Source organism: Dipodomys ordii, unplaced genomic scaffold (genome assembly GCF_000151885.1).
Source record: "Dipodomys ordii isolate 6190 unplaced genomic scaffold, Dord_2.0 Scaffold68, whole genome shotgun sequence".
Lineage (NCBI taxonomy): Eukaryota > Metazoa > Chordata > Mammalia > Rodentia > Heteromyidae > Dipodomys > Dipodomys ordii.
The window spans coordinates 7,174,845-7,194,790 of NW_012267284.1; the positions used below are offsets into that span (position 1 = coordinate 7,174,845).

The 19,946-nt window shown below is 53.3% G+C and overlaps 4 protein-coding genes across 7 annotated transcripts; 3 read left to right on the plus strand and 1 right to left on the minus strand.

Moving 5' to 3' along the window:
- The first annotated feature begins 119 nt into the window (after positions 1-119).
- Ap4m1 (adaptor-related protein complex 4, mu 1 subunit) lies at positions 120-4,756 on the plus strand. 2 transcript variants are annotated; one of them, XM_013023515.1, is made up of 15 exons: positions 120-382; positions 484-572; positions 1,190-1,296; positions 1,368-1,464; positions 1,590-1,700; positions 1,785-1,865; positions 2,294-2,356; positions 2,459-2,525; positions 2,619-2,672; positions 3,061-3,167; positions 3,264-3,358; positions 3,611-3,655; positions 4,113-4,163; positions 4,252-4,363; positions 4,514-4,756. In XM_013023515.1, exons 1-15 carry the CDS (start codon positions 325-327, stop codon positions 4,736-4,738), a joined length of 1,362 nt encoding a protein of 453 aa, XP_012878969.1. In that variant the 5' UTR covers positions 120-324; the 3' UTR covers positions 4,739-4,756. The 2 variants fall into 2 exon arrangements, with proteins under 2 accessions (XP_012878969.1, XP_012878970.1); XM_013023516.1 differs by lacking the exons at positions 1,190-1,296; positions 1,368-1,464 and having other exon boundaries at positions 247-382.
- Positions 4,757-4,911: 155 nt separating this feature from the next.
- On the minus strand, positions 4,912-12,215 carry Taf6 (TAF6 RNA polymerase II, TATA box binding protein (TBP)-associated factor, 80kDa). Of its 3 annotated transcripts, none has more exons than XM_013023512.1 (15): positions 12,159-12,215; positions 10,120-10,342; positions 9,920-10,006; positions 9,618-9,771; positions 9,347-9,403; positions 9,136-9,255; positions 8,346-8,491; positions 8,161-8,238; positions 7,953-8,054; positions 7,668-7,850; positions 7,004-7,078; positions 6,752-6,877; positions 6,143-6,316; positions 5,737-5,931; positions 4,912-5,442 (listed from the first exon to the last, which is right to left on the minus strand). In XM_013023512.1, exons 2-15 carry the CDS (start codon positions 10,273-10,275, stop codon positions 5,062-5,064), a joined length of 2,034 nt encoding a protein of 677 aa, XP_012878966.1. In that variant the 5' UTR covers positions 10,276-10,342; positions 12,159-12,215; the 3' UTR covers positions 4,912-5,061. The 3 variants fall into 3 exon arrangements, with proteins under 3 accessions (XP_012878966.1, XP_012878967.1, XP_012878968.1); XM_013023513.1 differs by lacking the exon at positions 12,159-12,215 and adding an exon at positions 12,050-12,103; XM_013023514.1 differs by having other exon boundaries at positions 4,921-5,442; positions 10,120-10,308; positions 12,159-12,193.
- A 271-nt stretch (positions 12,216-12,486) lies between these two features.
- On the plus strand, positions 12,487-17,726 carry Cnpy4 (canopy FGF signaling regulator 4). The gene is made up of 6 exons (XM_013023560.1): positions 12,487-12,717; positions 14,904-15,030; positions 15,136-15,232; positions 15,708-15,830; positions 16,801-16,918; positions 17,006-17,726. The coding sequence occupies exons 1-6, from the start codon at positions 12,603-12,605 to the stop codon at positions 17,146-17,148; spliced, it is 723 nt and encodes a 240-aa protein (XP_012879014.1). The 5' UTR covers positions 12,487-12,602; the 3' UTR covers positions 17,149-17,726.
- Positions 17,727-17,934: 208 nt separating this feature from the next.
- Mblac1 (metallo-beta-lactamase domain containing 1) lies at positions 17,935-19,359 on the plus strand. The gene is made up of 2 exons (XM_013023452.1): positions 17,935-18,009; positions 18,317-19,359. The coding sequence occupies exon 2, from the start codon at positions 18,319-18,321 to the stop codon at positions 19,111-19,113; it is 795 nt and encodes a 264-aa protein (XP_012878906.1). The 5' UTR covers positions 17,935-18,009; positions 18,317-18,318; the 3' UTR covers positions 19,114-19,359.
- Positions 19,360-19,946: the final 587 nt, after the last annotated feature.

Here is a 19,946-nt window from a genome sequence, read left to right on the forward strand (position 1 = left end):
TCGCCTCTCATGTGACCGGCCACGCTGCGTGAGGGCCAATTGGAATGGACAACTCTCCACCCCCCTCCCACCCGCCGCTTCTGGCTCCGGCCTTATCCAATCACTGGGCGAGTTTGGGCTGAGTGACAGAGAAGCGGTGGGCGGGGCGGGAAGGCAAGGCCAAAGCAGGCGGGGCCGGGGGCGCGTTTCCCGCGGTGAGAGCCGGCGCGGGCGGAGGGGAGTCACTCTTAAAGGGCCAGCCTAAGCTTGTCCTTTTGTTCCCGACCCGAAGGGCGGGGCAGGCCCAACTTTAACCGTCCTTCTGTCTAGTCTTCCCGAGCGGCCATGATTTCCCAGTTCTTCATCCTGTCTTCCAAGGGGGACCCGCTCATCTATAAAGACTGTATCCTTGGCCTGCGGGGCGGGAGTTGAGTGGCTGGGTGGAAATGGAGCCCCAAACCCGTCTGTGTCGCCGGCTCCTTAACTGTCCTTCCATCTGGCCAGTTCGCGGGGACACTGGTGGTCTGGATGTGGCCGAGCTGTTCTACCGGAAGCTGACGGGACTGCCTGGAGATGAGTCCCCGGTTGTCATGGTAACCGCGGGGCGGGTGGGGAGGGGGCTGCGGGCTTGTCCGGCCTGGTTGGTGCCCTACCCCACCACCTCTCCTTTTCAAGGCTTCCTACGAGGGTGTGGGGGGCGTGCTGTGTGTGTACATTCCTCCTCCGCACGAGGTGAATCAGAGTTTACTGAGCGCTCAGAGCCATTCTAGTGCTTTCCACCTCTGACCCGCAAGAGTTCTGGGTAGGGTACTATCTATCAGTAACTCCCTTGACACAATAGGAAACCGGGCCTTAGGGAGGGTTCAGGATATGGCCTAGTCACATTGCTCTTACAGCTGGCAGGGACTTCAGGCGTGGATGTGTCTGTGTCTGTGTCTGTCTGTGTGTGTCTCAGTAGTGTGGGCTTGAACTCAGGGCCTGGGTGCTGTCGCTTAGCTGGAGCTCTACCTCTTGAGCCACAGCTCCACTGCGAGCTTTTTGGGTGGTTCATTGGAGAGTCTCACAGACTGGACAGGCTGGTTTGGAACCTCAGTCTTCAGATTCCAAGCCTCCTGAGTGGCTAGGGTGATGTGAGCCATCAGCACCCAGCTCTCTTGAGTCTTTGATCATTAATTACAGACCTCTTCCTAATGCTTTTTATCTCCACCAGCATTATGGTGACCGGCACTTCATTCACATCAGACACAGCAGCCTCTATTTGGTGGCCACTACTTTTGAAAACGTCTCTCCCTTTGGCCTGCTAGAGTTACTCTCTAGGTGAGAAGGGCTGGAAGTAGGACCTGAGCGAAGGATTATGAGCATGTACATACTCTGCCCTGTTTTCTCAGGTTAGCCACGCTCCTGGGTGATTACTGCGGCACCCTCAGTGAGGGGACCATCTCCCGCAATGTGGCTCTCGTCTACGAACTCCTAGATGAGGTTTTGGTAAGGCCCTAGGACTCCCTCTCTTATTCCCTGATTCCTGAGGATATACCTCTTCACTCTTCAACTGTGGGGTTCTGTAGTTGGGAAGCTAAATCCACTCCTTTTCTACCTTTCCCCTTCATTAGGACTATGGCTATGTACAGACTACATCCACAGAGATGCTGAAGAACTTTATTCAGACAGAAGCTGTGGTCAGCAAGCCCTTCAGCCTCTTTGACCTCAGCAGCGTTGGCTTGGTCAGTAGCCAGGAAGAAGGAACAACCCCAATAAGGTTGGCTGGGAGCATCAAAGCTGACCATTGTTTGCTTTGGGTGTTTCAGTTTGGGGCTGAGACCCAACAGAGCAAAGTGGCCCCCAGTAGCGCAGCTGGCCGCCCAGTCCTGTCCAGTCGCTCTGACCAGGTAAGGGAGAGATCATTGAGGTCAGGCTTTCTGATTTTTTTTTCTGGGACCTCAGAATCTAAGAGGCTGCCATATCTTTCCATTTCCCTAGACACCTGCCTTCACCCTGTGTTCCTTCTCCAGGGTTTTGGTTCAATTTCTCTGTCCTTTCTGCCTTTAAATTTTTTATTTATTTATTTTGGTACTGTTATTGGGGCTTAAACCCAAGGTCGGCAGCTGTTACTTAGCTTTTTCTACTCAAGGCTGGATTCTACCACTACAGCCATACCTCCACTTCCAGTTTTTTGCTAGTTAATTGGAGATAAAGAGTTTCTTGGATTTGTTTGCCCAGTCTGGCTTTGAACCTTGATGCCCAAATGTCAGCCTCCACTATCTATTTTAGATCACAGGCCCTTACCCTCTACTACTAAATCCTCTCTCTTTCTCAGAGCCAAAAGAACGAAGTTTTTTTGGATGTAGTAGAGAGACTGTCTGTGCTGATTGCATCTAATGTAAGTTTGAGCTCCCAGCCCCAGAGCTAAAGACAATTAACTGGTACTTGGGCAGCAGGCGGGGGAGACCCGGACTGTGCCTAACCTCCCTGCCACTCCCAGGGCTCCCAGTTGAAGGTGGATGTGCAGGGAGAGATTCGACTCAAGAGTTTCTTGCCCAGTGGCTCTGGTGAGGCCCGGGGATGGAATGTGGGACAGGCTGTCTGATGGCATCCATGACATTAGCTGACCCTCTCCCTGATGATGCTTTTTCTTCCAACAGAGATACGCATTGGCTTGACAGAAGAGTTCTGTGTGGGCAAGTCAGAACTGAGAGGTGAGAACTCGAGTCTTTCCTAGGGGAGGTGACTGCTGAAGGTTTCATGGAGAAAATCAGAAACAGCCAGGCAGGGTGGCTCATGCCTGTCATCCAAGCTACTCAGGAGGCTGAGATCTGAGAGTCATGGTTCATAGCAAACCCAGGCAGGAAAATCTGAGGGATTCTTTATCTCCAGTTAACCACCAAAAAGCCAGAAATGGCACTGTGGCTCAAAGTGGTAGAGTGTTAGCCTTGAGCACAAAAACTCAGGGACAATGCCCAGGCCCTGAGTTCAAGCCCCAGGACCAGCACAAAAAAAGTGAGAGTGAGAGAGAAACAAGTATTTTCTCCCCTCCCTGTTTTCTCTCCAAGTTCTTTTCTCAGAAGAGTCTTTATCTTTCTGCAGGTTATGGGCCAGGAATCCGGGTTGATGAAGTCTCATTTCACAGCTCAGTAAACTTGGATGAATTTGAGTCACATCGGATCCTCCGCTTGCAGCCTCCTCAGGGCGAGGTCAGGCTCTGGGTGGACTAGTGTGTTCCATCCACCCTAGGGGCGGAGACAGTGTGGAATGGAGACCACACTGACCTCCTTCCCCTCTGGCCTCAGCTGACCGTGATGCGGTACCAACTCTCCGATGACCTCCCCTCCCCACTCCCCTTCCGGCTCTTTCCCTCTGTGCAGTGGGACCGAGGCTCAGGCCGGTGAGACCATTTCCTGTATTTTAGGACTTCTCTGAAAGCTAAGACTGTATGTTCCCAAGAGTAATACTTGTCTTGAAGGGTGGTGGTAAGGGTGATAGCATACAACTAGAAAGACTTGGTTGTGTCTGGCTAGATTCTGGCCTGGCTACTTGGGGTACAACCTATACAGCCTCACATGAAGGCCCTGGGTGATAAATAGTGAAATACCTGTTGCGTATGGCCTAAATACTGCTATCTTGTTCTCTGCAATAGGCTCCAGGTTTATCTGAAATTACGGTGCGACCTACCCCCAAAGAGGTAAGCTGGCTGGCCAGAGCCAGGGTCAGCACCAACAATGGGCTTTTTCCTTCAGACTCATCCACTGGCCTCAGAAGTCACTCAAATCAGGAGCTCTAGCATTTTGGGAAGGTGTGGGGGTGGGGATGCACCTGTGCTGTGCTCCATAGTGACAGGGAACAACGCAAGGTGGGCGCTGGTGGCTCACACCTGCAATCCTAGCTACTCAGGAGGCTGAGACCTGAGAATTACAGTTTGATGCCAGCATGGGCAGAAAAGTTCATGAGACTTTTTATCTCCAATGAGCCAGCAAAAAGCCAGAAGCAGAGCTGTGACTCAAGTGGTTGTGAGCGCCAGCCTTAAGTGAAAAAGCTTAAGGGATAGTTCATAAGGCCTGAGTTCAAGCCTCAAGACTGATGAACAAGGTAATAGAGTACTACTTTTCTAGAGATGACCCTATCTGTGCCTTTCTTTGCAGCCAAGCTCTCCACGTCCGACTGCATCTTCCCCTACCGAGAGGGGTAGTCAGGTTAGTGCCAGCTTCCCTGGGGTGGAGTGTAAATGCCAAAGGTGAAGCTGAACCCAGCACCTCCTTCCTTCCCCTTTCCTTCCTCCAGCCTGTCTCAGGAGCTAAGCAGCCCGGAGCAGAAGGCAGAGCTGGCAGAGGGGGCCCTGCGCTGGGACCTGCCCCGGGTACAAGGAGGATCTCAGCTCTCAGGCCTTTTCCAGGTATCCACTGTCCAGCTCACGCTCTCTGTTCCACCTTCACCGGGGCCTCTGAGCAGTCCTGCACCAGTACTCCCAGTGCAGCTGCTCTGCCTTTGCCACCAGCATGGGCAGCAGCCAGCCTCATGGCCTCCCTGTCTTCTTTCCTCACAGATGGATGTCCCTACCATGCCAGGGCCTCCCACCCATGGGCCCTCCACCTCCGCACCCCCGCTGGGGCTAGGACCAGCCAGCCTCTCCTTTGAACTCCCCAGGCACACATGTTCTGGCCTCCAGGTTCGATTCCTCAGGCTGTCCTTCAGCCCTTGTGGAAATGCCAATCCCCACAAGTGGGTGCGCCACCTAAGCCACAGCGATGCCTATGTCATTCGGATCTGAGGCTGCCCAGACAAGGACGGAGGCAGCAAAGGCAACAAGCAGGTGAAAAAGAAAAGGACATTTTCCTCCCAGGCTCTAGCCTGCCATGGAGCATCAGGGCACAAATAATTCTGAATCTTAAGCCCAGAGGGCTCTGCAGACTGGCCCCTTCCATTGCAGGTGACGTGGAAGGCTCAGAACTTACAAATCAAACTTTTATTCTGAGGATCTGACGACTGTACAGTATCTAAAAAGAAAGTCAAGTGAGGGAAGAGAGCTACTCCCTCCCACTTGGCGCGCATGTGCAGGAATCCGTGCATGAGGTCAGCAGACCAGTGGTGCAGTCACGGAACAGACTGAGGGGAGCCAGATCCAGGGGGCTGGGAGCCATTGGCCTTCGGAGTCCCTGGAGCTGGAGGGGGGCTGTCCCCAGCTTCCTGCTTTCCGCCACAGAGGGCACTGCCCCCAAGTGGGGAGGGGGAGGATGATGGGGGAGGTACTGGAGAAGGGTGGGAAGGGGGGCCTCCTTTGCCCTCCCCCGTCGGAGGAAGTGAGACCACGATGTACTTCTGGACACTGCCAGGACCAGAGGGGGCCGTGCTGGGGGGCGCAGAGGTGGCAGTGGAGACCAGCTTGACGATGGGCTGCACGCTGGGCACCGTGGTGGTAACAGGAGAGGTAGTGGTGGAGCCTGAACCAGGGGCTGAGGTGCTGAGGGAGAGGACCTAGGGAGAGAGGAAGGCTGTGCCACCCAGGCCTGGGGCTGACAGCATACTTGTTCCCCCTTAAGCCCTTACATCTTTTCCAGGTCTCTGTAGTTAACTCTTTCTTACTCTTGCACCCCCCACCCCCCAAGAAAGGTTAGTTTCCATCCCCAGCCAGCTGCAGTCCCAGGAGACCCTGGCCAGTGGCATTTCCATCTCCTGACTTGGGCCTGAAGGGACAGGGCTACGCTCTGAGGTAACCGACCTAGGGCACTTCCACTTCCCCATATCTCCTTCCCCATACCCAGCTCATACCTGCTGGGTGGAGGAGGCACTGGAGGATGACATTACAATAAACTTGGTTGGCGGAGGGGATGGCTGAGGTGGGGCAGCGGCCCGTGCAGACACCAGTGTCTGGACAGGCAGTGCTATAGAGCCGGGGACCTTCAGCAAGCCGGGGGTCCGAGGGCCAGGCTGAGGGGCTTGTGAGAGGGTCAGTGTGGACCGAGGCTGGAGGGAAAAGAGGCAAGACGATGACAACTAAGCAAAAAGAAGAGCTGGAGGGGAGACGTGGGTGGCTCTTGCTCTATAGTTCTTGGGGTTGGGGCATCCTTCACCGAGGGGACCCAGACTCCCAGAAGTGTTGACTCAGGGCCTGCACGTGCCTAGATCTGGGGGATCCTTCTTACTTCCTCCCCCTTTCCCCACCTGGGTGGCTGACCTGAGTGATGGTCAGCGTGGTCCTGTTGACCTGCTGTGCCTGCAGAGCAGCCTGGGCCCGGGCTTTGACCACATGGGAACAGAGGAGGGGCCCAAGGGAACCAAATTCTGCCCGGTAGGCATCCTGATTGTCAGGTGGTGGGCGCAGCTTAGCCAGAACCGGGGCACAGTGTTTCTACAGAGAAGGCAAAGAGGGAGGGCTGGCACGGAGCAGGGTAAAAGCTTACCTATCGTCCCTGCTGGAGGCCACACTGCTGGACTGAGTGTATGTGAGGAATACCCCAGGCTGGTGAAGAGGGGTGAGGAAGACCTGCTGTCACCAACAGGACTTTATCTCTAGGGTGCACATCTGCCTTGCACAGCAGGCAGAGCTGTAATGCAGAAGCCTGAGACTGGGGCAGTGCAGTCCTGAAGTCACAGGCTGAGCATTGAGACTCACTTACTCAGCCAATCTGTGCCTGCTTCTCTATTCACAAACCACCCTGGCCTCCAAAGAGTACTCGGAATCATATGGAAATAAGTGAATAAAATGTGCTAGATGCTTACTAAGCACTGAACTTATGTGTTGGGGGAAAGAAAGGAGGTGGGGCAGGAGAGGGGCTCCAGTCACCAAGAGGAGGCTCTGCACATGGTCAGCTCCAATTCGGTCAATGTTGCTAAGCACAGGGCCATCCAAGACACTGCGGATTCGCTCCCCTTCCTGCTGCAACCGTGGCAGGATCAGAGTCTTAATCACCTGTTGGAAAGTTAGGGGAGAAGCCAGGGCCACGGGTTACCAGGAGCCTGAGGGTGTGGAGGACAGGATTGCCCTCTGTTGGGGAGACAGACTGCCTCCCTCCCTCAGTTCTCCCTGGGACCTCACGTCATGTCCTAGCTCTGCGAGGCCTGCAATAGAACCATAGCGTGTTGTCCACGGAGTCTTCTCATCTACCCAGCTCTGTAGGGAAGAAAATAAACCCAGATGACGGGGTCTGGAAAGGCTAACTGTTAAAGACACAAGTCTTCGACAAAGGCTCTGTCCTTAAAAAAAATCACTAAGAAGCTAGAAGCTATGGGTTCATGCCTACAATCCTAGCTACTCCAGTGGCTGAAATCTGAGGAACACAGTTCAAAACCAGTCCCAGCAGGAAAGTCTGTGAGACTCATCTCCAATTAAGCACCAGAAAACCGGAAATGGAGCTGTGGTTTAAGTGCTAGAATGCTAACCTTAAGTGAAGAAGCTAAGGGACAGTGCCCAGGCCCTGAGTTCATCAAAACACCAAATAACCAAATACCCAAGTAAGTAAAGGAAGTGGAGATGTGGTTCAAGACCAGCAGACACACACAAAAGTATCAGTGAAATTTATTGAGATGTACAAGTATTAAGTCCCTACAACCCACCCACCAGTCCAATTTCCTGGTCCCTTTGTTCTAGGTGTCATTTCCTCTACAGTCCCACCACTGGTTGGGTCAAGTTTTCACTGTCCTGGTGACAACTCTTAGGATGGTGACATGAAACAGCTGACAATCACATGCTCGGGACTCACCTTGGTGAAGGTCTTGGTGATGCGGGACTGGATGTTGTTAGTGGTTGTGCTGAAATGCTTGCAGATCTGGGCCACCAGGCGGGCAGCAAAGTCCCGGAGAGCCCAGTGATTGTCCACATCGGGTCGCAGGCACAGCTGTCGGCTCACGATGCAGGTCATCACGGCTGGGATCAGCTCATGCACCTAAAGAAGAGCAGAGAGGTCGGCTGGTGCTGGCCCACACTCCCTGTGGGTGGCAGCAGAGTCTCCTGACCCTGGGAAGATAAGGCGCGCAAAGCCACTCACATATTTTTCTAGATAGAGTGTAGGGTTGTCCATCAGTGCTTTAACCATGCGCATCAGGTAGATGAGTAAAGCCAGGTTATTCTGCACCACATTCACACGTACCTTGCGAGGGGAGAAGTGTAATTACAAGCGGGGATACCCCTTAGGGACACTTCCCTCAGATTCCTCTCCCCATCCCCATACCCCTTGGCCTTCCTGGTTCTCTCACCCCCTCTGAGATAAAGGTGCTGAATCGTGGCAGCATCTGATAGAGCCCTGGGTCTGTGGCAATGCTCTGCAGAGCTTCCTGTGGGAGGAGGACAGCCAATCAGGTGAGGGTAGGTATTGAGAGGCAGAATCTGTCAGGGCTACCAGAAGGGTCTTAGGACAAGAGCAGGCAGTGGGGGTGCTCACCGCTCTCTTGGCCTCACATGAGCCCACGCAAGCTTCTGTGATCTCCTTATAATACAGCTGCTGTTCCACGGACAGCTCATGAGTGCTACGGGGCTTCAGGCGCAAAGGAGCCCCCTCAAGCAAGGGTGGTGCTTTCTTCTCCTTCCCTGTTGGGAATTGGGGAACACAGGTTGAAAAGGAAAGCTCTAGAAGAGGGCTCAGTATCAGTCTTCTTCCTTCTGGCCCTGACTGCGCGTGACACAAATGACAATCGGGCTAGGAGTGTGGCTCAAGTGGTACAGCGCCTGCCTGTAAGGTGCTGAGTTTAAACTCTAGTACCATGACAAAAACACAAACAAAAATGAATGTAGGGCACTGGTGGTTCACACCTATAAATCCTAGCTACTCAGGAGGCTGAGATCTGGGGACTGAGGTTCAAGCCAGCCTGTTCAGGAAAATCATGAGACTCCTCAATTAACCAACAAAAAGCTGGTAATGGAGCTGTGGCTCAAGTGGAAGAATATTAACCTTTAGTTAAAAAAAAAAATTTCAGGGGTAGGGATGTGGCTTAGTGGTAGAGTGCTTGCCTCGAACGCATGAAGCCCTGGGTTCAATTCTTCAGTACCACATAAACAGAAAAAGCTGGAAGTGGATCTGTGGCTCAAGTGGTAGAGTGCGAGCTTTGAGCATGTAGAGGCTCAGGGACAGAGCTCAGGCCCTGAGTTCAAGCTGTAGTACTGGCAAAAATAAATAAAACAAGACCAGCTGGCTCTGGGATAAGAATCAGGAGAGGTATAGCTTGGGTACTGACCTTTGCCATCTGCTGGGGTGGCCCCTTGACCTTTGCCTTTCAGGGGTCCATCTTCCTCTTGGCCTGGCTTTGCTGACTTGAGGGGTTCTGTGGCCTCAGCCTTCTGCTGCTCTTTGGGAGCTGATTGGAGAAGCAGTCACAGCAGGAGTGATGAGTTGGTGGGGGGCAGGAGTAAAGGACGGGGTTGGAGAGCCCTGGGTGTGGAAGTTACCTGGGGGTGGGTTCTCTGGTATAGCTGGCTGGCAGCCTTCGATGCTCAGCCAATGAGCTGTGAGGAAGGAAGGCGTCAAGTTGAGTCGCTGGACACAGATGCCAGTGCATTGCTCCGTAGTAAGGAATGTGTATGTTCCTTCCTGGTCCCCTTTGTGGCATGCACCAGGGACTCTCATGGGGATGGAGGGAGGGTGGTCTTCACACCCACACACCTTGCTCCTCCTTTCCCTCCTCCCTGCTATCCTGCTCTTCATCTCCCCACCCCCAACCTTTGAGGCAGACATCCAGAGGCACGCGAGGCAGAGGGGTATTGATGATGTCGCTCAGATCCACCTCCTTCTCTTCATAGAAATAGAGCTCCCGGCCACCACCAGAGGCAAAACGGAAAGGGATGAACTCCTGAGCATGGAAGCCGTACAGCGGCTGTGTCAGAAGAAAGAGGGAGAGACACATACGGTGTGAAAAGTAGTCCAGAGAGACCTGGCTGAAGGAAATCGCAGCATCTAGGAGGATAACCTTACCACCCTACTTCCATCTCCGTCTCCAGCCCCTTCTTCTCCCTCCCAATCACCTCTACATTCTTCAGTTTCAGTGCATAGTCAATGTCACTCGTGGTGAGCTTCTGCCGCTTCCCCATGTGCATGAACTTCAAAGCATCCTAGGGAAAAAGGGGGCAGTCAGGAGCACAGATGTCAACCTGAGACTCCCAGGAAGAAGTGAGCCCAGGAAACATCCTCAATAGGAAGCACAGCTGGACAAGGGCCTAGTTACCTGGGCAATCTCCTTGATGCGGTAGCTGACTTCATCTGTCAGCAGCTGGCAGGTCTCTTCCTGAATCTGAGCAATGCCCATGGATTCAGCCACGACCTTCATTGATTCCGAAGGTAGCACAGTATTGCTGAGCTTCAGCTTCTTTTCCTCAGCCATGCTGGAGCACCTCCTCCCCTCCCTGGAAGGATACTGCCATACAAGAGTGGAGAGATGAAGATCCTATCTGGAGCTAGGACAGGCAAAAGAGATTTTTTTTTTAAAGAAACAGCTCACTGGGTGCCAGTGGCTCACCCCTATAATCCTAGCAACTCAGGAGGCTGAGATCTGAGGATCACGGTTCAAAGCCAGCCCGGACAGGAAAGTCTGTGAGATACTCATCTCCAATTAACCACTAGAAAACCGGAAGTGGTGCTGTGGCTCAAGCGGTAGAGTGCTAGCCTTGAGCTGAACAGTTGAGGGACAGTGCCCAGGCCCAGAGTCCAAGCCCCGTGACCGACAAAAGAAAAAAAAAACCAGCTTAAAACTTCCCCTTAGCTGATCACTGGTAACTCATGCTTGTCGTCCTAGCTACTTAGGAAGCTGAGACTTGAGAATCTCATTCAAAGCCAGCCAGGACAGCAAAGTCTACAACAACCAAAAAGCTGGGCCTGTGGCTCAAGTGTTCGAGCACCAATCTTGAGTGGGAAAAGCCAAGTGAGAACACAAGGCCCTGAGTTCTAGGCCCTGCTGCCAACACACACACACATCCCTCACTGAAACTGAATTTCTGACCTCATCTAGCCACCTGCCTGCAGTCTCCCAACCAGCAACTCATTCTTTATCTGAGGCCTCACATTAAAATCCACCAGGTATGGGCTGGGAAGGTGGCTCAGTGGAAGAGCGCCTGCCTTGCATGCTCAAGGCCCTGGGTTCAATTCCTCAGCACCACATAAGCAAAAAGAAAAAAGCCGGGAGTGGCACTGTAGCTCAAGTGGTAGAGCGCTAGCCTTGAGCTGAAGAGCTGAGGGACAGTGCCCAGGCCCAGAGTTCAGGCCCTATGACTGGACCCAAAATAAATAAATAAAATAAAATCCACCAGGTAATCCAACATGATCCCTCCACTTAGGATCAGATCACCAACAAGAACTCTAAACACCTCTTGAAAAGGTCTTCTACTTGTCTTAAATTTTCCTACATCTACTCCTTATAAGCAGCCAAGGCAATGCTGTTGAAATGTAACTCGAGGCTCGGGAGTGGTGGCAAAAGCCTATAAATCCCACCTACCTGGGTGAGAGCCTTGGTCAAAATAGAAGCAAAATGGCTGTGTGGGGAGGGAGGCATGGCTCAAGTGGTAGAGTGTTTACTGTTGAGTAAATGAGTGAATTACAAGGCTTTAAGAGGTAGGTGCTCAATAAATACACCATTTCCACGATCACTGAAACTCCAAGCTTGGTGTTTACTCTGTGGTTAGAAGGAAAGTGGAAGGCTTGGTGTAGTGGAGTGCAAGATCAACTGGGTGGCTCTGGGGAGATGGGAAGAAGGAAGGCTGAAGGAAAATTAGGTGTTCAAACTATCCCGGGTGTCCCTTCCTGACTTACCTACAGGAACACAGCTAATTGGGCCCCGTACTCTTTTGTCTGGTGCTGAGCACACAAGAAACAAGTGTCCCCCAGTTTTCTGGCGAACTCCTACCAATCCTTCAATGCCCTGCGGTACCTTCTGGCAGTGAGGGCTCAGAAAACACGACCCCCCTCAGGAGCTTCTCAGAGGAGGGGAAGGAGAAGCACGGCTCCTCAGCGGAGAGTTCCCACCAGCCACATCGGTGCCACAGTTTTTCCTCCGGCCGAGAACCGGGTGGAAGAGCCCCGACGGCTCAGAACCAAACCATCATCTTCCCCAACATCCTTCCACTACAGACGCGCACCGGGTCCCCACGACCACAAGAACCCACCGTCCTCTCCCCAGTCCTCACACGAACCCTTCCGAGGGTCCCCTCTCGGGTCCTCCCTCAGATCCGCCCCCGCCAGCCAAACACCCCGGACGGTAAAAAATTCTCTCACCGCTGCCAGAGCGCCGCTCACCCGGCGCTGGGCGCCATCTTGGCCCCGCCCCCTCCCGAGCGCAGGTCCTGGCAGAGAACCAGAGCAAGTCACCTGCCCGGCCCCAAGTCAGAATAAATCACCTACGCTCATGGCTCAGCATTAAACAAACAACTATTTTCTACGGCTACGTGTAAGAAGAAAGCTCCCCTGTGTAATTTCTTCCGTGTATCCTTCACTACCTAGCAGCCAGGACCTGGTGGAGGCGCCACAAAACCGAGGCGGGCGGGGAAAGCCCGGAGTCACGACGCTCCGCCCTCTCCTCGGGCTGGCTGTGCGCGTGCGCAGGACTCGCGCGCTGGCCTTTCCCAGGGCGCCGCAGACCGCCTCTGGATTTAAAGGGTCCGCTCCTTGCCGAAGTTGGTTGGGAAGCAAAAGGTGGTTGTTGGTGCCCGGCGACTTGCCATGGGTCCTGTGCGGTTGGGGATATTCCTTTTCATTTTGACAGCGTACGGTGCTGGGGCCGGGACACCAAAAGAGGAGGACGAGGACACAGAACGATTGCCTAGCAAATGCGAAGGTATCTAACATGAAGCTCTTTCCTCCAGGCCGGATGAACTGGACTGTGATGGGCTGCGGGGGGGGGAGGGGAGGGTGTCCACCGATCTCCCGGAAGTCCCGATGGAGCGTGGCGGGATCGGAATGGGACCCAGGGAGGAGGCGCACAGCACCAAGCCCCAAAGTGTGGGCTCTACATTTCCCACGTCTCGTCCCGGAGGAGCCCGCTTTTTCTTGTAGGCTTGGGTCCCAGTGAATTGTGGGGAATGTAGTTCAGACACCGTCGGCCCTGGACCACTTTACCGACCATCTGCAGTGGGTATCCCCCAGTGTTACCCACCGGACATAAATCTAGGGAGCCTCTCGGGAGGGGGTGAGGCTCGTATCTTGTAGACATCCTGCGCCCCGCCTTAGCGGAGACGCTAGGAAATTACTGGCTACCTGCCCCCCTCAGGGGATCTGAGGGTGACTAACCTGATCAGCACTGGAAGCTCATAAAGCCAGAGGCGGAGAGGCCCTACACTACAAGTTCTCCATCCGCGTGAGGCTCTGGACAGGGTGTGTATTGAATGGATTTTGCAGTAAGCAACATCTTTCCTGGCTGTGTTAACTGGAGAGCAAAGGAGAGATGTCCCGTGCTTCCTCTGTTGCTTCCTTTAATTTATGGGTCTTCTTTTTTTTTTAAAGTAAAATGATCATTGAATAGCAGTGTGTACAGTTCCAAACCATTGTTTTAAATGTATGTATGAGGGCTTGAACTCAGGGCCTGTGATCTTGCCTGGTTTTTTTTCAACTACTACTTGATCTACACCTTCACTTCTGGCATTTTGGTGATTAATTGGAGATGAAAGAGACTCTTGGTTTTTCCTGAACTATCTGAATTTGAACTGCAATCCTCAGATCTCTGTCTCCTGAGAAACCTGGGATATGGGCATGAATCACTGGTACTTTTTATTTATTGTCAGTTGTGGGGCTTGAACGCTGGGCTTGGGCTCTTCAGCTCTGTCCCTGCGCTCTTCAGCTCAAGGCAAATACTCTACCGCTTGAGCCACAGCACCACTTCCAGTTTTCTGGTGGTTTATTGGAGATAAGAGTCTCTCTGACTTTTCTGCCCAGGCTGGCTTTGACCTGAGATCCTCAGATCTCAGCCTCCTGAGTAGCTAGGATTACAAGCATGAGCCACTGATGCCTGGCTGTTTTTGTTGTTGTTTTGCCAGCCCTGAACTCAGGGGCTGGGCACTGTTCCCGAGCCTCTCTGTGCTCAAGGCTAGCACTCCACCACTTGAGCAACCACACCACTTCCAGCCTTTTCTGTGTATGTGGTACTGAGGAATCAAACCCCGGGCCTCATGCATGCAAGGCAAGCACTCTACCATTAAGCCACATTCCCAGCTACTCTTTGTTACTTCTGGATGGGCCGTTTTTTTTCTTGGGAGCTACTACGTGCCAGGTCACATGGTATGTATTGGACAGTGGGATAGACAGTAATGGAAACCAAAGCCTAGTGGGAAGTATTACTTTATTTTTATTTTATGTGCTAGTACTGTGGGGCTTGAACTCAGGGCCTCAGACCTTGCTTGACTTATTTTGCTCAAAGCCTTGCTTATTTTGCTCAAAGCCTTGCTTATTTTGCTCAAAGCCTTGCTTGACTTATTTTGCTCAAAGCTGGTGCAATACCACTTGAACCACATCTCTCTTTTGGGCTTTTTTGCTGGTCAATGGGAGGTAAGAGTTTCTGGGACTTGTCTACCAGCATTGGCTTCATTTTACTGCCCCTAGCAGTGACTGCTGAATGAGGAAATGGAATTATGGCTCCACTGGTAGAGTGCTAGCTTTCAGCAAAAAAGCTAAGGGACAGTGCCCAGGCCCTGAGTTCAAGCCCCAGTTCACACACACACCTTTGAATTTTGCATTTCTTCATATTATGATTCTCTTCATCTTTTTTTTTTTTAGTGTTCACTTTGTGCCAGACACTATTCTAGAGATTTTACATACATTAAGTCTACATCACACCACTTTGAAAGAATTACTATAGAAGTAAGAAACTGACACACAGCACAATTATTACACAGCTACTGAGAGGCTGAGTCAGGATTCCAACCCAGTCAGTCTGGCTTCAGTGTGAATTGGCATGATCTGCTGCAGGATGAACTGGTGATATGTTCATTTGTATTTCTCATCCCCTTCAACATCTCTTCTCACTGTTAGTGTGTAAGCTGCTGAGCAGGGAGCTGCAGGAGGAGCTGAGTCGCACAGGCCGTTCTCGAGAGGTGCTAGAGCTGGGGCAGGTGCTAGACACAGGCAAGAGGAAGAAACATGTGCCTTACAGTGTTTCGTGAGTCCTTCTTTGTGCTCATCTGCCTTCCAACCCTCCATGAAACCTTCCATTAGTCCTGCAAGTTCCTGAAGCAACAGAGTCTTATTTCTCTTCCTCTTACAGAGAGACAAGGCTAGAAGAGGCCTTGGAGAATTTATGTGAGCGGATCCTGGATTATAGTGTTCATGCTGAACGCAAGGGATCACTGAGATATGCCAAGGTCAGACCCTTCCCCAAGGAACGACTCTGAATCTCTAAAGCAAAGATTTATTTATTTTTTTGGTCCAGTTGTGGGGCCTGAACTCTGGGCCTGAGTGCTGTCCCTCAGCTCTTCAGCTCAAGGCTAGCACTCTACCACTTGAGCCACAGCGCCACTTCTGGCTTTTTTTTCTTTTTGCTTATATGGTGCTGAGGAATCGAACCTAGGGCCTCAGGCATGCAAGGCAAGCGCTCTACCACTGAGCCAACTTCCCAGCCCCTAAAGCAAAGATTTATATCCCCTGACATCCTTAAGGGGAATATCTGCCTGTTTCCCCCAAGTTGTGGTGTATCCCTTTGTTACAATTGGACTCCTTCATCTCACCCTCAAGGATTTACCCCTGAGTCTCCAGGAGTTGACAAAACTGAGATAAATGGAAGGGGAAGGAAGAGGTGGGGTGATGGGCTGGGCTGATACCAAATTCTCCATCCCTCAGGGTCAGAGTCAGACCATGGCAACCCTGAAGGGCCTAGTGCAAAAGGGAGTGAAAGTGGATCTGGGGATCCCTTTGGAGCTGTGGGATGAGCCTAGTGTGGAGGTCACATTCCTCAAGAAGCAGGTAAGATATCATACCACACTGTCCTAGAGAGGTGAAAAGGGAACTTGGAAGGGGATTTGACCATAGTGATGTCCACCTCTGAGCAGGGAGAATGGGCGGGATGAGGGCTGTGACACTGATTGAAGCATATCCAAGTAGCGGGTGCCAGTGGCTCAGTTCACACCTGTAATCCCAGCTACTCAGGAGGCTGAGATCTGAGGATTGTGGTTTGAAGCTAGCCCAGAAAGAAAAGTCCCCATGAGACTCTTATCTCCAGTTAACCATTCAAAAACTAGAACGGCATTGTGGCTCAAGTGTAGAGTATTAGCCTTGAGCACAAACTGGCTCAGGGACAATGCTCAGGCCCTGAGTTCAAACCCCACAACCAGTAACAAAAAAGAGTATATCCAAGTACATCAAGAATACTGCCAGGCACCAGTGGCTCATGCCTGTAAATTTACTCAGGAGGCTGAGATCTGATAGCAGTTCTAAACCAGCGGACACAGTAATGTGGGACTCTTATCTACATTAACCAGCAAAAAGCTACAAGTGGAAATGTGCTTAAGTGGCAGAGTACAATCCTTGAGCTAAAAAACTTAGGAACAGTGCCCAGCCCCTGAGTTCAAGCCCCAGTATCAGCACCAAAAAGAAGTAATACTGGAGGTTGATAATCTCTTAGATTCTAGACCACATGCTTCCCAGCTGCTGTCCCATTTTTATCCTCACAACTGCTTCCCATGGTGTAGGGTATGACGACCATTTCCCATTTTATAGGTGGGGAGTTCAGATGCAGCTTAATAACCTACTTAGCAGAGCAGGTGCTGGTATAGGTTTGTTGAGTGATGATCACACATCTAGTAAGCCAAGCTTAACCTCCTGGCTACCTGTGTCTGACATCAGTCAGCATTGGGATATAGTGAGTGAAGATCGGAGAGGAGGGTTTCCAAGGCCCAACAGAACAAAAGGTCTTTGTGCCCTTCCACTTGAGCAGTGTGAAACCATGCTGGAAGAATTTGAAGATGTTGTGGGAGACTGGTACTTCCACCATCAAGAACAGCCCCTACAGCATTTTCTCTGTGAAGGCCATGTGCTCCCAGCTGCTGAAACCAGTAAGTGTGGGGTTTGGGCTTCTCTCCTGCCAGGCCACAGTCTTTCCCAAAGCCATGATTCCAACTATCTGCTCTCATCCCACCAAGCATGTCTACAGGAAACTTGGACTGGAAAAGAGAAGACTACAGATGGACAAGAAAATGCAGAAGAGGAAGAGGAGGAGGAGGAAGAGGAAGAAGAAATGACCAAGACACCAGGCCATCCCAAGCATGACCCAGAGGATCTCTGACCCTTGCCTTTTTGCCCCCAGAAGAGGGGTCATGGAGAACACTCAGAAGTCTGACCTCTCCGGGTCCCATGGCTTTACGGGTGGTTGTGTGAAGGGCCCCACACCCTCAGGCTGGTGATTATTCTGTCCCACCTGATCTCGGGCAGGGTCTTGCCGGTTCAGGACTGTGGGACGGTGGGAGCACTAGGGAGTCCATGGCTTGCCTTCATAGATTAGCCCTCCGCCTGCCAGCCTGCCCCCTGAGTTGACAGGCGTGTGAGGTGACAAGCCTTGAAGCTGTACCCAGTACGTAAGACAGCTCTTCACCCCTATCCAGAGGTCACCGTGGCAAGGGATGGAAAGGTCCCTTAAGGGATCTGGTTTTCGACCCTGGTAAGAAAGAAGTCAGAACATTCTCTATGACCTACATACACAATGCCTGCGTCTAAGGCCTCATAAACCAGCAAGACTGGACCCAGGGTGAAGCGATGCTGGCAGGTCGGGTGGGATACATACCTGTCTACTTCATATTCACAAAGTGCCATGTTTTCTAGCGCGCTATTAAACTTAAAACAATACAAAATCAGCTGGGCCGTGCACACACAGCGAGCAGGTGAGGCAGACCCGGGCGATGGGGGCGGCTGGCCTCGGATCCACCCGGTAGCTAGCGGTGTCCTGCGGTCCCGCCGCCCAGTGGGGCTGCCCGGGGTCGCGGGGCGGACGTCCGCTCGGGGGTGCAGGCGGCGGGGGTGCGCCGCCGGAAGTAGAGTGACCGACGTGGCGCCGTGCTGGCCGCCATGCTGGGTTTACGGGAGCTCGCAGAGGACAAACATCCTACCATCTCGCCGCGCTCCTGGCGCCAAGTCACCGAGGCGATACTAGGTACGAGGTAAATGGCAGACAGGGCTGGAAGAAAGGAAAGGAAAGGAACCTTCTTTGGAGGGTGACGGGAGAGGGGCGACCCGCCACCAGCACGAGACCGGCGAGACGAGCTTCTGACCCGCGGGCAGAGGGGCGGGGCCACACAGGGGCGGGGCCACATAGGGGCGGGGCGGGCGATACCATCTCCGCCGGCAGAGCGGGGGGGGGGGCAGCACAGAGCTGAGACTGGAAAAAGTACCACTTGGGTGAGCGGCGGGGACTGGACGGACCGGGCGGTCGCCCACGGCTCCCCGTTCTCTCTCCCCAGCCATGAGCATCGTGGTGAGGACGGAGCCGCTGCGTGGGGCCGAGCCCCCTTGGCTGGTGCCCGGCGCCTCCTACTCGGTGGTGGTTCTGCTGCGGGGCTACGCGGAGCCCGAAGGGGCGGGCGGCGTGGTGCGCGCCGACGGCTCGGTGACGCTAGTGCTGCCTCGGTCCTGGCCCCCGGCCTCCGGCCACCGGGCGGCGCTGTCGGCGGACGGCGGCGCGGAGGCCGCTCTGCAGGAGGCGGCGCGGGGCCCCATCCTGGTGGACACGGGGGGCCCCTGGGCTCGGGAGGCGCTGCTGGGGGCCCTGGCGGGCCAGGGCGTGGCCCCGGGAGACGTGGCTCTGGTGGTGGGGACGCACGGCCACTCGGATCACATCGGGAACCTGGGGCTGTTTCCGGAGGCGGCTCTGTTGGTCTCGCACGACTTCTGCCTCCCCGGGGGCCGCTATCTGCCCCACGACCTGCGCGAGGAGCGGCCCCTGCGCCTGGGGCCCGGCCTCGAGGTGTGGGCCACTCCGGGCCACGCGGGCCGGCGCGACGTGAGCGTGGCGGTGGCGGGCACCGAGCTGGGCACCGTGGTGCTGGCGGGAGACGTGTTTGAGCGCGATGGAGACGAGGACACGTGGCAGGCGCTGAGCGAGGACCCCGTGGCCCAGGAGCAGAGCCGAAAGAGGGTCCTGGGCGCCGCGGACGTGGTGGTGCCCGGCCACGGAGCGCCCTTTAGGGTCGTCCGGGAAGCCTCGCGGGCCGCGGAGGCCGAGAGTCGCGGGGACAGCCGGCCAGAGCTGAGGACCTGACCCCGCAGCAGTGCGCCCCGAGATGGACTGCAGTCAACGAGGACGGCCTGGCCAGGACATGGCCAGAGCAAGCGAGGCTGGTACTTCTGGTCTTCCTGCAGACATTTTCTCCACTAGTATCACCCTCCCTATCTACAACCCAACCGGGGGCTCAGGACTGGCTCAGCTCCACGGGCTTCCTCCGTGGACCTGAGGAAAAGGAAATGACGCTCTTACCTGGATCCTCCGAAATAAATAATAAGAAAAGAAAAGACACTGCACTGGAAATTGTGCTCTTCTGATGGTAAATGTGAGACAGGAATGGTGATGATCATACACATACAGGATTTAGAAGTAGCGACCAGGGAACACTTTGGCCAATTGCTGTTTTCCTTAAGGTGTTGGTGGCTGAGTAGATGCTGGACTTAGAGCTCAGCTGACTTTAATTCATCCACCTGTTGAAGTACCCAGTTTCGGATGCCCCCTCACAGACCACCAGAGACCACGATTAATGCAAACGGCAAAGAGTCGTTTATTGCAAACTTGAGCTTGGTCCTCTGTGCATTCGGTTACCGGTGAGGTTAAGAGGCCCCGAGCATAGAATCAGCATAGTTTTTATAGTATTGAATAAACAACTTTAAGGAACTTTTACATAAGAAATTACATGATTGATTAACATTTAAAGCAAGCTAAGCTAGGCAAATAGAATTGGTTGACCTTTACAGAAAAATATACTTGTTCTATGGTTATGTGTCACACCTGGGCCAACAGTATGCAGGGCAAGTTTCGCCCTGGGCTCTAAAGAACTGGTTGGTTGGGACATTATATGGTTTTTCCTCGGAACTGAAACTCTT